The sequence below is a fragment of the Salarias fasciatus genome, chromosome 15, assembly GCF_902148845.1.
Source record: "Salarias fasciatus chromosome 15, fSalaFa1.1, whole genome shotgun sequence".
In the NCBI taxonomy this organism is placed as follows: Eukaryota; Metazoa; Chordata; class Actinopteri; order Blenniiformes; family Blenniidae; genus Salarias; species Salarias fasciatus.
Genome location: NC_043759.1, coordinates 2,032,156 through 2,046,279, shown reverse-complemented (window position 1 = coordinate 2,046,279; position 14,124 = coordinate 2,032,156). Strand labels below are relative to the sequence as shown.

The following is a 14,124-nucleotide window of genomic DNA, read 5'->3' as shown; positions in this document are numbered from 1 at the left end:
CAGTCACACGGTGGATGGAGACGAGCGCTGGAGGCGGAGGGATGCTGCTGGTGATGATGATGATGATGAAGATGGCGCTGGTGGTGTAGCAGGTGCCGCGGACGGTGATGCTGCGGAGCGTCATCATTCAACAGAGAGAGAAAGAGAGACAGAGTGCGGGAGGGAGGAGGGGAGGCTTCCACACGGAGGGGACGCCGCCGTGCGTCCAGCCGCCGTTCCTCGGATGTTCTCCACATCCGTGACGCGGAACGTCTCCTGAACTTCACACATCCGGAGGCGCATTTGGGAGCGTGCGCTTAAAAAGTGGAGCCATGTGTTGATGCGCGATGCGCCGCAGCAGCAGCAGCAGCAGCAGCAGCAGCAGCCGGAGCGTCGCGGCGGCAGCAGCAGCACCAGCAGCAGCAGCGTCTGTTCAGGGCGGATTACGTGAGCAGAGCAGAAGGCCTCCGTCTGAAGTCTGAGAGGGGGAGGGGAGGGAGGGGAGGCGAGGGGAGCGCCCCGGCCCTGTTGCTCCTGCAGCCACAGGAGGAGGAGGAGGAGGAGGAGGAGGAGGAGCAGCGGGCCGCCATGACTCACTTGCAGGCCGGCCTCTCTCCGGAGACCCTGGAGAAGGCCAAGGCGGAGCTGAAGGAGAACCCCGACACGCTGCACCAGGACATCCAGGAGGTCCGGGACATGATCATCACGCGGCCGGACATCGGCTTCCTCCGCACCGACGACGCCTTCATCCTCAGATTCCTCCGGGCACGCAAGTTCAACCACTTCGAGGCCTTCCGCCTGCTGGCGCAGTACTTCGAGTACCGGCAGCAGAACCTTGACATGTTCAAGAACCTGAAGGCCACCGACCCGGGGATCAAGCAGGCGCTGAAGGACGGCTTCCCCGGAGTGCTCGCCAACCTGGACCGCTACGGCAGGAAGATCCTGGTGCTGTTCGCCGCCAACTGGGACCAGAGCAGGTAGGACGGGGCCACAGTGGGGGGTCACAGGTCATCCAGGTGGCTGCATGGTGGAGTAAGGGTGTCGTTTTTGTGTCAGAATAGTTTCCTGTTTACACAGGAACATTCTGGAAACTATGTGCTTTTCACATTGTTCCAGTAGTTGGTGCTGCTTGGTCTTGTAATGAAATAATACACTCTAAACATTAACAGGAGAATACAGAGAACAATACACTCTAAACCAGGGGTGCTCAGTCCTGTTCCTGGAGAGCCCCTATCCAGCATGGTTTAGTTCCCCCCCTGCTTCAACACACCTGAATGCAATGAGAGACTCATCACTGGGTTTTGTTGGGTGCTTGAACCAGAATCATTAGAATTAGGTGTGTTGAAGCAGGGAGAGAGCTAAAACCTGCTGGGGAGGGGCTCTCCGGAAACAGAATTGGGCATCCCTGCTCTAAACATTAACAAAAGGAGAACGCAGAGAACAATACACTCTGAAAATTAACAGGAGAACATGTAGAACAATGTACTCAAAGCATTACCAAAAGGAGAACGTGGATATCGACTTGGACAGACTCACCAAGTGCGCAGAGTTTCTGAGAAGTTGTTTTCTAGCGTTTCCATGGAGATGGAGTAAGAACGTTCTCGGACTGTTGTGTGTAAACTAAACAACCAAAACCCATGGAAGGTTTTTTGTTGTCAGAATTTTGGCTCCTTTGAAAGCTTGATGTCGTCTGATTGATTTAACTTTCTAGAACTTTTGAAAGATTGCCACTACAACATTTCAAAAAGTTTTTTAAAAAGGTGACTTCAGTGTCTCTGAGAAACACAAATGAAAGGTTTTGGTTCTCACTTGAAACAGTTGCCTCCCTGTTGCCAGACATTGGCCGGTGTGACTTTTTTGACGTTCTCCTCGTTCTCAGGTATTCCTTCGTGGACATCCTGCGGGCGATCCTTCTGTCTCTGGAGTCCATGATCGAAGATCCAGAACTGCAGGTCAACGGCTTCGTCCTCATCATCGACTGGAGCAACTTCACCTTCAAGCAGGCGTCCAAGCTGACTCCCAGCATGCTGCGGCTAGCCATCGAGGGGCTGCAGGTACCAGGACCCTGCGGAGAAGGGGGGTTGGAGGGTTTTCTGAGAACATGACTGAGGGTATGAAGCCCAAGGTTTTACCTGGAGGACTTCCTCCACAGTGGTTTTGGGGGGGGGTTGGAAGGTTCTCTGAGAACAGCATCGAGGGGCTGCAGGTACAAGGCTGAAGGATTTTGTGTTTGTTTGTGTTGGGGGTTTCCTCCATGGTTGTTGGGGGGGATCTGTGGAACATTCTCTGAGATCACTATTGGGGGGCTGCAGGTACAAATTGAAAGGGTTTTTTTGCTGGTGGGGGGGAAGTTTGTAAAGTTCTCTGAGATCACAATCCAGGGGCTACAAGTACAAGACCCAAAGATTTTACCTGAGGGGTTTCCTCCATGATGGTTTATGGGGGTCAGAAAGGTCTCTGAGGGCTTGGTCAAAGGACTGTAGGTATGAGGCTGAGACGTTTTACCCTGGGGGGTTTCCTCCATGACATTTTGAGGGGATCTGTAGAAAGTTCTCTGAGAAGCGGCTCCAGACAGTTGGGATTTTGTGGATTTTGTGGAAAGTTTGTGCATGGAGGTTCAGAGACTCTCTAAATGTCGTCTACTGTCTGAGTGTCAGACTGAAGCCTCGAGGTTCCACTGTTTCGTTTAATCCGTTTTTTTTGTCCATCTTGAGATCAGACTTTAACTTTAGATAAACTTGATTTTTTTTAGCTATATTTTAAACTATATAGGTTAAATTTTAACTATTGGAGGCACTTCTTGCGTTCTGAGCCTTCAGTTATCACTAACATAACAGAAAAGCTGCTGTCACTTCCTCCTCTCAGCCACTGAGCTACTGTCACCTTCAGTAGCTATTCTCCATTAGCATTAGCATGATTAGCACTAAACCTTTAATCTCTCTATACTGCTGACTGAAATAAGTCAATGCTTTTGTTCAATATCCTGCTATCTGAATCTTACTATTAGCCTTAGCATTAGCATGTCTACATGCCAAGTCATGCTGTTAGTATTTTGTTGTTGTTGTTGTTTTACATTAAAATTAAAACTCAACTTGAAGTCACATTAACCTGAGAACATAACTAGCCAACCTGGGGAACAGTGCTCTTTTCTCGCTGTGCATGACGTTCACTCGTGTCTTTCACACAGGACAGTTTTCCCGCCCGATTCGGAGGGATCCACTTCGTGAACCAGCCATGGTACATCCACGCCCTCTACACCGTCATCCGACCGTTCCTCAAAGACAAGACCAGGAAGAGGGTGAGGCTCGCAGCTGGCATCATGCTCACTCATGCTACTGCTAGCTTCAGCATTAGCTGAGTGTCGTACACCTGTAAAACCCAGTGAGTTGCTCTGTTAGCATCAGCCCTTATCTAATAAAAACTCCTGGTGTTCTGGTCCTGATCCAGATCTTCATGCACGGTAACAACCTGAACAGCCTCCACCAGCTCCTTCACCCGGAGATCCTCCCCTCCGAGCTGGGCGGCATGATGCCGCCGTACGACATGGGCACGTGGGCGAGGACGCTGCTGGACCACGCCTACGACGAGGAGGCCGAGTACTGCCCCGAGTCCTGCACGCTGTCAGTCCAGGACCTTGAGCGCGACTTGGAGAAGAATCTGTCCCCCAGGACCATGAAGAGGTAACACCAGTCCTCCCCTTTCTCTTCTTCTGTGGTGGCTTGCTACACCTTCTGGTGCTGTGTGGCATTATAGTGCCAATCTGAATGTGGTTAGCTTTTTATTTTTTCCTAACACATCATGCTCAAACTAGCATGACCCCTTACAGCGCCTTGAGAAAGGCTACCAAACCACCAACTTTCATGAACCAGGAAGTCAAATTTATTTTTTCTATATTTTATCTGACTGGGAACCTTCCAGACAGAACTGTGAGTTCTGAGCCAACAGTGAATGCACCGTGGTTGACTCCTCCTCTTCCCCTGCAGGTCTCAGTCGGTGGTGGAACCCGGAGTCCTGAAACGACCCGACAGAACCAAGAGCGACGAGGAGAACACGCAACCTCTGCTGTCGCTGGACTGAACCTGTACATACATACACACACACTCGCACACACATGCTTGCAGTGGAAACTGTCACCCCCTATCTGTTCCTGCAGGAAGTGCAGGAGAAACAGAGGGAATTGGGGTTCCTCGCAGAGAACCCTGAGGTTCTCCTGATTCATTCCTGTACTTCTTTGTCAAGTGCCAACTCAACAGACTGTGAGATAGCTTACAGCGGAGAGGAAACGCTACGTTTTTCCTGTATTCAGAGAATAAATGGAGAGAGGAAAAAGGCGGACATCAAAATACAGACTCTGATTGGCTGGAGGATTGACTCACGGACCCAAACAGGAAGTAGATTTACCAGGATGGTTTGTTGGTATTTTTGGTATATCTTGGTTCTTTATCAGTTCTATCTTGGAGAAAACAACTCGGTTCTGTCAATCATCTCCTTGGTTCCTTTTTCTGACCCGAATGTCCCAGAATGCACTGCTGTCCTGGCACAAGCCAAAAAGCGACAGGATGTCCCTGAACACATTGCAGGATGACGAGCGGCTCCGTGTGACACATCAGTCGTATGTCTGGCAATAATTGTCCAACATTCCCACCGCCAAGCGTCCACGTCGGATTGATTTGCGTAACGTTAAAGGAATGAGGCGTTCAAGGGCTGCACTGCCGCGTTTTGCTGGTTTACGTGGACATTAGTCCCATTTGATCTTTTTTAGCTTTGGTTCATTTGCACATTGTTTTACTCTGCAGCTCAAATTCAAGCTATTAAATTTGAATTGTAAACACATCCAAAGCTAAATACTAACTAGCATTACTGATCGGTGTGCGTTAAGTGACGTGTACGTACATTTTATTGTGTTTGTCTACTTCAGACTCCTAAAATTATACTGTAACTAAAATAGTTTTGGTACTTTTTCGGCTGACTTGTCAACACAAAATGCTGAAATCTGCACATATTTGTTAGCGAAGTCACTGTGAAGTCTCTTGTTTGGTGGAACACGCATCTTTTAAATATTAATATATTCCCACAGTTCTCACGGTCACATCGTTCAGGAGTTCTAGAACATTGAAAAACTCAGAACTAGCTTTTTGTCTGTATGCTAGCTGTGGACTAGCAGCTTGTGTCACATTTCTCAGTACGTCAAACGCAGAAACAATCAAGAACAGACAGACATTAATAGTTAAAGGTAACTGGAAGAGATTTTGGAACTATTTTCAACACCGAAAACAGCCAAAGTTTTATTTATTTTGCTGACAAGCTAACTGGAAGTTAGCATGCAGATGCTAACTTAATTTCTTGGCTTGATAACTGTCTGATACTGAATCACTAAAGATGTCGTTCATAATTTCAGATGAAAGTTTAATATTCTGTTCGCAAACAAGCTCATACATAGTTAAGGGTTAGAATATATTCACTAGCTCAGTAACTTAGCTTTGTATCACGTACTGGTACTAATCACAGTCAGCGTTCCTTGTGTTGTTTACTGAGCTCTTTAGCATGTTTGCCAACAAAATGCTAAACTCTTCATGAGAAGCTTAAAGTGTGATGAAATGAAAGAGCTTGAAAAGTTATGTTATTGAAAAAGAAGCAGTAACTTTCACTTATTGTACATTTTATAACTATTATTCTACAGACATAAAATAACCAATGTCTTGTATTCCTTAGCCAACAGGCTAATATGCTCTTCGGGTACTGCATACAGTAATGGGAATTAGCCTTGAAGTTAGTATTTACATGACTCTTTCCCTGCAGGTTTGAAATTGATGCTAACTTTGAGTTAACCTTAAAGCTAACATCACCACTTACCTTTCCCTAGAGGTTTGAAGGTGATGTTAGCTTTGAGCTAGCTCTGAAGCTAACATCACCACTTATCTTTCTGTGTAGGTTTAAGGCTGTTGCTAGCTTTGAGGCTAATCCCTTCAGCTTCCTCAGTTATGGTCGAATGGTGTCTGTTAAACAACAGAACATGTTGCTCTCTGCTAGCAGTAACGATTAGCTTGCTTGAGATTTGAGTGATTTCAACTCACTCCGTTTTTTTTTCTTTCAGGATTCAGTTTTGTTTCCTTCCGTCAGTATTTAAAATATTTGTTGATGGAAACTTTTATTGCATCACAGGGTTCTTCATTGTGGTGCTTTCAGAGATCCGTTTTTTTTCTTGTCAGTATTTCACGAGAACTGCTGCTCTTCACCTTGAGGAGGAAGGGTGATCAGAAATGTAAACGAATCAAAAATATTTCTTTTTCTTGAAGGTATTTCAGCATTTGGAATGTTATTTCCCTGTTGTTCTGTCTCTTCCTCCAAATGGTGCGTTCCCGGCTCGGTGGGACGTCAAAGTTCTGACTTCAGAAAAACATATTTGAATGTTAACAACTCAGAATTACAAGTTGTTCTCTGGTCAGAAGAGCAGAAGTTCCCAAAGCCCCGCCCCCTTTCAGGTTGGAATTGCAGTAGATTTCCTCTAAGGTTAAAGATTGAAAGTTTGAAAAACCCCGCTTTGGTAAAGGCTCAAAGCCCTACCACACCAGCTAAAGTTCAAAAAGTCTCAGCCCACGAGCTAAGGTTCGAAAAGCCCCACCCCCAATGCTGAAAGTTATATAAGCCCCACCCACAAAATGTAGAATTCTGAAAGTCCCAGGACCATTCAGGACCTCCTAGCGTAAAAGCCCCGCCCACTGGAGGCTGCGCTGACTCAACCTGGATCCACACTCCGACAACAGGAAGTTGTTTGGTTTGCTGCTTCCATCCGTTCATGTGAAAAAGTATTTTCAAAGTATTTGAAATGAGTTTGTTGAAACTTGAACTGAAATGGAGCTTTTCAGAGCTCAATAGGAGTTTAGGAAATTGGGACAAATCTAAACATTTTGGAAGCTTTTTGGTTCCTTATTTTCATTTCCTTTCAGAATAAGAGTCAGCTTTAAAAATGTTCCAAGTCCTTCCAGGTTTTTGGTGTTTTACTTTGAAATTAACCTGAAAAATTCAACATGAAGTTCATCTTTTCTCCATATCAGTGTTCATTTCACTCTTCCTTTTGAATTATTGGATGTATATTTTCCACTGTCCACAGAAATGATGAAAGAAAAATGTGCAAAAATGTAGATTTTTTTTTTGTTTCTATTACCGAGTGATTGTTGGATTTAAAATGTATTCGTTTCTTTTATTCACGCATGTATAAAAAAGTTTAGTATTTTGACTTTTTCATGAAGAAAAATGTCTTTTTTTATTTTAAATTGAATCCAGTCTCACACACACACACACACACACACACACACACACACACACACACACACACACACACACACACACACACACACGCTTCAGATGAACTCCAGCTCTCATCAGAATGTATAAATGCTCTGAATGGATTATTAATCCTAATAAATGTTTTATAGAGCTTCAGAGTGGAATGTTTCTGTAATTTGACATCACATTTGTAAATTGTGCTTCATAGATATATCACTGTGGACAAAAAAAAAATGATGAAGACACACAACTGCTAACAAACACAAAAGATTTTAGAGGAGGAAGATGCTTTAAGATCCGGATGTTAGTCGATGAAAATGCTCTATAATCTGATGTTAGAGGAGGAAGATGCTCTATAATCTGATGTTAGTGGAGGAAGATGCTCTATAATTGTCATGCCTGCTCCTCAGCCACTATGGAGCGGGTTTGCTTTGCTTTTTTTCCTCCCCTTCTGTCTGCAGGTGAGCAGGCTGTGGTGTGGGCGGTTCAATCAGCTAATTGGAGTCACCTGTTCGGAGAGTGGCCTCATCTGTTCCACCTGCTCCTCTGTCTACTTGAGCTGCCTGTTGCCCACTCTCCAGTGCCGGACCGTTGAACTCCCTCAGTCAGTGTCCAAGAGTTTTGTTGTGTTAAGTCTTCTGTCCATGCTGCAACTGACTTCGTCTTCTCCTCTGCTTCAGCCTGGACCACCCCTGTCTTTCTCTCGCCTGCCTTCCTGCTCACCTGACTGCTCTAGAGCTTGGTTTTGCCCAGACTCATCTCCCAGACTGTTTCCCCGCCTGGCTGCTAGAATCTCTGACCCGTCCAGGACTGCAGGTGTGCAGCACCTGTCTCCCCGCCTGGCTGCAAGAGTTTATGACTCGGCCCTCGGACCCAGATCTCTGACTTGTTTAACTCACTACCTGTTCAATAAACCTCTTAAACTTTCACCCGTGTCTGTTACCCATCTGCATCTGAGCCTCCGTCTCACACACCGGAACAATAATTTGATGTCAGAGGAGGAAGATGCTCTATTATCTGATGTTAGAAGAGGAAGATGCTCTATAATCTGATATTAATTTGTTAGTTGAGTTGATTTAAAGAAAGAGTCATTGAAAAAATTTTGAAATAACATTTTTATTCAAGTTCTTTGAAGGAGCATGTTGGTGAAGATCGTCAGTGAAACATCTTCAAACCGTCGTCACGCTCTTCTATCGTTCATGCAACACTCGTCAATCAAACACCCTTTTATCTACAGTATTTTTACAGCATCACAGATTCTCCTCCTCAGCTGATTTTATACTGGCGCCCATCAAACAGCGGAACAATCAAATCAAGCCACAGTTCCTCTGAAGAACATCCTGGAGTCGTGTTCTCGTACTTTCCATTCCCTCAAGAACATCATTTTGGATTTTCACCAAAAGATGCAAACAAAAACCAGATTTTTGAAGAAAAAAAAAGTAAAGCATGAAACTATACAGAAAACATTTGAAATAAACGGACAAATTACATTTTTTCTTGAAAAATACTCCATTCTTCATTTTCATACTTGTGAGAAACTAATTTTTAGCCACACTTGCATATTTTTTTGAGTAATTTATTGCTTAAAATACCAAGATCTAAAATGTGAATATGAGTGGCCAGATGCTTCATCAACTCTTTTCACCATCTGGTGGTACAGAGAGGTACTGCAGGTCATTTTGAAGCACATTCACACTACTGACCACCTATAAACACTTGCAGAACGTCCTGTTCTGAATGAAGTTTACTGTTGGATTATTTTCATCTCCCTTATTAATGTATTTTTAAAACATTCTATCTTCAGCAATTTTTTTTTAACTTGTATTTATTTTCTTGCCTCATATTTACATTTTCAACCATCATTTCGACACATGGTGACTTGATGCACCACTTGGTGGTAAAATGTGAAACTTCACCTAATATTAATGGATTATTTTATCGAAACGATGTTTAAAGAAAATTATATATTTGAAGTTACTCAATTAATGAAGAATCAAATGAGGAATTGCTGAATTCAACATGGTTTAAATTAAAGACGATCATGCAGAAGAAGAAGAAAAAAATGAAAATGTTGTCACGGGTCGTTCAAACACAACTTTAAAACCTGAAACATTGCAGTCACAACTAAAAGATTTAACTTGAACTCGAAGAAAAGGCAGCGTGAAAAAAACTAAAGAAAATGTCTACAACAGTCTGTCACACTTAAAGATACAGTACGTAACATTCAAAAAGTGACTTGCTGCTGCCACCCAGTGCACCAAAGCAGTATTACACGTTTACTCCATACTGTACATTAAAAATAATGTTTCTACCTATAATATTAAGAAGGAAAGAGACTCGTCAGTTAACATGCTAACCAGCTAGCCACAGCTCCATCTGTTGCTGTAATTCCACTTGTACCACAAGATTCAACAAGTGTTTACACTCGCATTTTTAACATCTTGCTCTTTTGTTTTATCAATGTTGAATATATATTTATATATCTTATAGCACTATTATTATTTTTTACTTTTAATTTACATGATTTTTTGCTGGAACTGAGTGCAGTGATAACTCACTGCTGCCACCCAGAGCATTAAAACAGCATTGCACAATTTTGAGATCCTATAAACGTTTTATTTTAAAGTTTTATTTTTTAAACATTTTTCTGACTGCTCGCATTGATTGTTTGTTGCTTCTCAAACAAGCCCGCTGCAGGTTAAACATCAGTCTTTAGAGATTCAGAAGGTCTGAACGAGAGCAAGCTGCATGAAAAACAGAACTTGTTCTGGGCTCGAAGACCTTTAATGTGACATTCAAACAGGAAGTGAAGACTTTCTCCAGTGTTAGCTGGTAGCGTTAGCGCTCTAGTGAGCTTCACTTTTCATTCTTCTGCAGTCTGATGTTTTTAGATGGACGCCACAGGTCTGAATGAAACCAACGTTTGTTCTGTTTCCTTCATTCTGACCAGAATAAAGACACCAGCAGGTGTTAGCTGCTAACATTAGCTTGGTGACACGTTTCACTTGACTTCTGATGGCAGATCGGTGAACTTCATATCATTTAAACATCAGCAGAAGCAGAACATCCCATACTAGTTTTTAGGTCCAGTTTACTCAACATTTTTACGTGAAAACATCTGTTTACACGACAGTGGTGCTTGGAGCCACTAAAAACACAACTTTTTGAAATCTCTGTTTCCGTGAAAATGTTTTTCTTCTTTCCACCCCAACCTGAACCAACTGAGGTCCACACGGCCACATGAGGTTGTTTCCATGACAACAGAGCTGGGAGCCACTGAAAAAGCAATTTTTTGAAAATGCTCCGATGCCGTCTCTGCGGAAACAAGAAAAACGCAACTTTCTGGAAAAGCTCCAAAAGTATTTCTCCATGGACAGAAGGAAAATGCAACTTTTCAAAAACACCCCAACAACATCATATGAAGGAGGAAAACACATCATTTTGAAAACGGTGACACCACCTCCATGGAAAGGCAGAAAATGCAACTTTCCAAAAATATGTCAACACTGTCTCCATGGAAATGAGTAAATCAAATTTTCAAAAATGCTGATGCCATCTCCATTGAAAAGAGGAAAACGCAAGTTTTTGAAAATGCTCCGATGTGTCTCCATGGAAACAAGGAAAACACAGCTTTTCTGAAGTGCTGCTCCTGGTTCTGTGCTGTATAGCCCCCTCAAACACTTTCTAACTACATGTTTAGTGTTTGCCATTTCCGTGTAAACAGACATCGTTTTCAAAACGTTGCTGTGTAAAATCAAAACCTTTCTCAAATGAAAACTCAAAGACGTAGCGTTTTCATTTGACTCATCTTGTAAACAGGACCTTGGACATAAATCGGAGACCTCGACTGAGGTTCGGTTTCTGCTATCGTTGAATCGATTCGCATCGTCTCAACGTTTAGCTTCATTTTCTGAAGTTAAGAGAATCTTAGAAACCTCAAAACGACGCAGACTGATGTGACTCGCTGGACGGGTGCAACAACTCCGCCCGGTTTTCTTCTGTAGAATAAGACCACATTAGCGACTTTAGCTTAGCAATGGTTTCTTGCGTCTTGGCACTGGCACATCAGAGCTCCGTATGAGGTAAATGATAACAAACCAGGGAAAAAGGTGACGGGCTTCGTAAACAAGCCGATGATCCACATTTATCCACTGACATCACGGCGTCTCGTCGGTTGGTCACGTCAAAGTGGTCCTGCGCTCACTTCCTGTCCCCGAACGGGCCGAGTCATCGCCGGCACATCTGCTGCACAAACCGAAGCCAAAACTATCGCGAGGCTACGACGCTAATGGCGATTGGCTTCATGCAGAATTTAAGAGTTCCCAGGTGATTTCTGAAGCATGAAAACTTTAAAGAAAAAAAAAATGCAGCTACGTCTTTTTGGTTCCTCAAGAACTGGACCTGCTAGCATAAACTGCTCAACTGAATGTCTGTGAATCTAATTCAGGGAAATTGTCAGTATTAAATAAATTCCACCCTAAAATGCTATTACTTTTATGACAAATTATCCCAACGAGCCCAAAGAACTCACTTGTTTTGTCATAAATTCCTATTTGTTTGAGTTCCACTTTAAAAAAATATTTTCTCAGTGTTCCACTCCATTAAAACGTCTTGCATAGCATTTAGTCTAGATTTAGAGCTAGAGCGGCCTAGCGTAGTATTTTAAACCTCTGAAAAATTCTAGATTAAAACCGTTTAGTGCAGCGTTCCAGTCTTTAAACTGATAGCTAACAGTGGCCTAGCATAGCATTGTAGCCTCCTGATACGTTTTCCTTCAGATGTCCGGAGCTACAGAACGTTCCGTGACGGGATCGAGGCCACAGGGTTCCGTGTCAGAGCTCCAGGGATTCAACTCTCCAACATCTGCATGCTTACAGTGTAACTAACCTTCAATATTCACAGGTATAACTCTGTAAGAAGGTTGAAGATTTCATGGGAAAACTTTGTCAGGAAAAAAGTTTAAATAAAAAAAAAAAAAAATAAAAAAAAAAAAAAGAAGAAATGTGTTGATGAACGGAGAGTTTGAATCTCCGGAGCTCCAAACATTCAAAATAGAGAAACATTCCCAGTCCGAAGTTTTTCCTGCGGGTGCAGATAATGCAGCAGGTCATTGCCCCCCGCTGGCTGGGGAGGGGGGCAGCTTGCTTGGTTATTGCCCCGGGGCCCGGGTCGCCTTCTGCTGCTGCTCCAACATGGACCGGACGGCCGGGGGCAACATGGCGGGCGACATGGGGAGGGCGGTGGGGCGCAGCGGGTATGAAGAACCTTTACCAGGGAAGTAGACACACTGGAAGAACCTCTGAGCTGTGGGGGGCAAATACAGCAGGGGGGGGGGGGGGGGGGGGGGGGTCAGTGACGACAAGGACTAGTTGCTTACTTTTTACTGATTTTGAAAAAAGTTAGTGGCAAAAGGAAAAGTTAGCAGTTCCTCATCTGAGAAGTTTCTAAAAAGTTGCTCTTTATTTTTGTTACTAATTAAAAAGTCCCTACTGACCAATTTTTAAGAAGTGACTAGAGAACAGTGGTTTTTACCTGTTTTCTTCTCTTCTGGGGTTTTATCTTCAGCCTGAGGCTCTGAAAGAACAAAAGACAAAAATCCTGAGAGACTGAAAACTAAAGAGGAAGAGGTGGAGGCGCAAGAGGTGGAGAAGGAAGAGGAAGGGGTGGAGGAGGAGAAGGCAGAGGAAGGGGTGGAGGAGGTTCTCGGTTTTCGTATTTGGTTGGGTTCTGACATGATTTTAAGGGTTCTGCAGTGTTTTGGACTCTTATTCTGAAGGATCGGGTCAATCTGTAGCGGAGCCAGAGTGGGGGCAAGGAGGCGGTCGCCCCAGGGCCCACAAGGTCATAGGGCCCTGTTTCCTGTGATGTGTTCACATTTACTCGTTAATAAATTATGATAATAAAATGTGCAGTGTGTACGAGAAGGTATAGCATATGATTGTGGGCTCCAATTTGCCAATTCTTACATTATGACTGTTCCTGAATGCATCAGAGCTGTAAGCCAGCGCTGATTGGCTGTGCGGCATGAAGGAGTTTTTTTCTTTTGCACTTGATCTGAACTCTTTGGAGGGAAGTTCAACAGTATGCTAAACACTATGCTAGCCGCTAGCGGTACTACCCAAAACCAAACATCGGAGCCACTGGTGAGTCAGTGAAACCTTCAAAAATATTATCTTTATCAGAATGCTGTGGTCTTAACACCTGACTATGTGAATGTGCCTTGTGTTGCTCTCAACTATCAGAGACCGCCGAGTCTATTTTTTTTCCTAATATACGTGAATTCCAAAAGATATAGATAGCTGTGTCTGTATCTATCTGAATAGATTGTGTAAATTTTGACCAGCTGTGTTCATTTTGTATTCAAGCTGTATCAGGTACAGATTTAGCCAGTGAGTTTTTATCTGAGCTTTCAGGACCATGGACAGCGGACGCTCTGAGATTTACACCTGTCAGACTGCATGTGTATGTGTGTGTGTGTGTGTGTGTGTGTGTGTGTGTGTGTGTGTGTGTGTGTGCGCGCGCGCGTGCATGTGTATGTGTATGTGTATGTGTATTTGTTCTTCAGAACAAGTTTGTGACTTCATTCTGCTTTCTGAGACTTGGCTCAATAAACGTGAGCATTAGTGTGTTGTTTGATGGCAGCATGAGGGATTGTTTGAATGGTGAAATTACTGTCATATGGGCCCATCGAGAATGCTCCGCCCCCTCTGTACTGAGACCCACCTCCGCCTCTGGGGTCAATTAAAGGAAAAACCCCCTTTTAAAAGGCAGAGGCCTGCAGAACCGGGCGCACAGGAGGAGACTCTCTGGTCCGGAGTAGGATGAGTGTTGTCTGTCAGTCAAGTGGTGGTCTGATGC

At 43.9% G+C, this 14,124-nt stretch overlaps 2 protein-coding genes across 3 annotated transcripts in view; one reads left to right on the top strand and one right to left on the bottom strand.

The window, feature by feature from the left end:
- Positions 1-359: 359 nt before the first annotated feature.
- Positions 360-14,124, top strand: part of clvs2 (clavesin 2) — a 15,369-nt gene continuing 1,604 nt past the window's right edge. Inside the window, exons 1-6 of one of the 2 annotated variants that reach the window (XM_030111008.1) lie at positions 360-956; positions 1,859-2,033; positions 3,167-3,277; positions 3,427-3,659; positions 3,963-4,061; positions 7,267-7,422. In XM_030111008.1, coding sequence (XP_029966868.1) covers positions 568-956; positions 1,859-2,033; positions 3,167-3,277; positions 3,427-3,659; positions 3,963-4,056 — 1,002 coding nt within the window. In that variant the 5' untranslated portion in view covers positions 360-567 and the 3' untranslated portion in view covers positions 4,057-4,061; positions 7,267-7,422. Of the gene's footprint in view, positions 957-1,858; positions 2,034-3,166; positions 3,278-3,426; positions 3,660-3,962; positions 4,062-7,266; positions 7,423-14,124 lie in introns of those variants that run through there. The other variant, XM_030111009.1, reaches the window with a different exon arrangement.
- The window catches only part of LOC115402252 (neurofilament heavy polypeptide-like), a 5,283-nt gene continuing 3,479 nt past the window's right edge, over positions 12,321-14,124 (bottom strand). Inside the window, exons 9-10 of the mRNA XM_030110766.1 lie at positions 12,799-12,840; positions 12,321-12,570 (exon numbers count right to left, since the gene is read on the bottom strand). Of these exons, the coding sequence (XP_029966626.1) occupies positions 12,416-12,570; positions 12,799-12,840 (197 nt within the window). The 3' untranslated portion in view covers positions 12,321-12,415. The remainder of the gene's footprint in view (positions 12,571-12,798; positions 12,841-14,124) is intronic.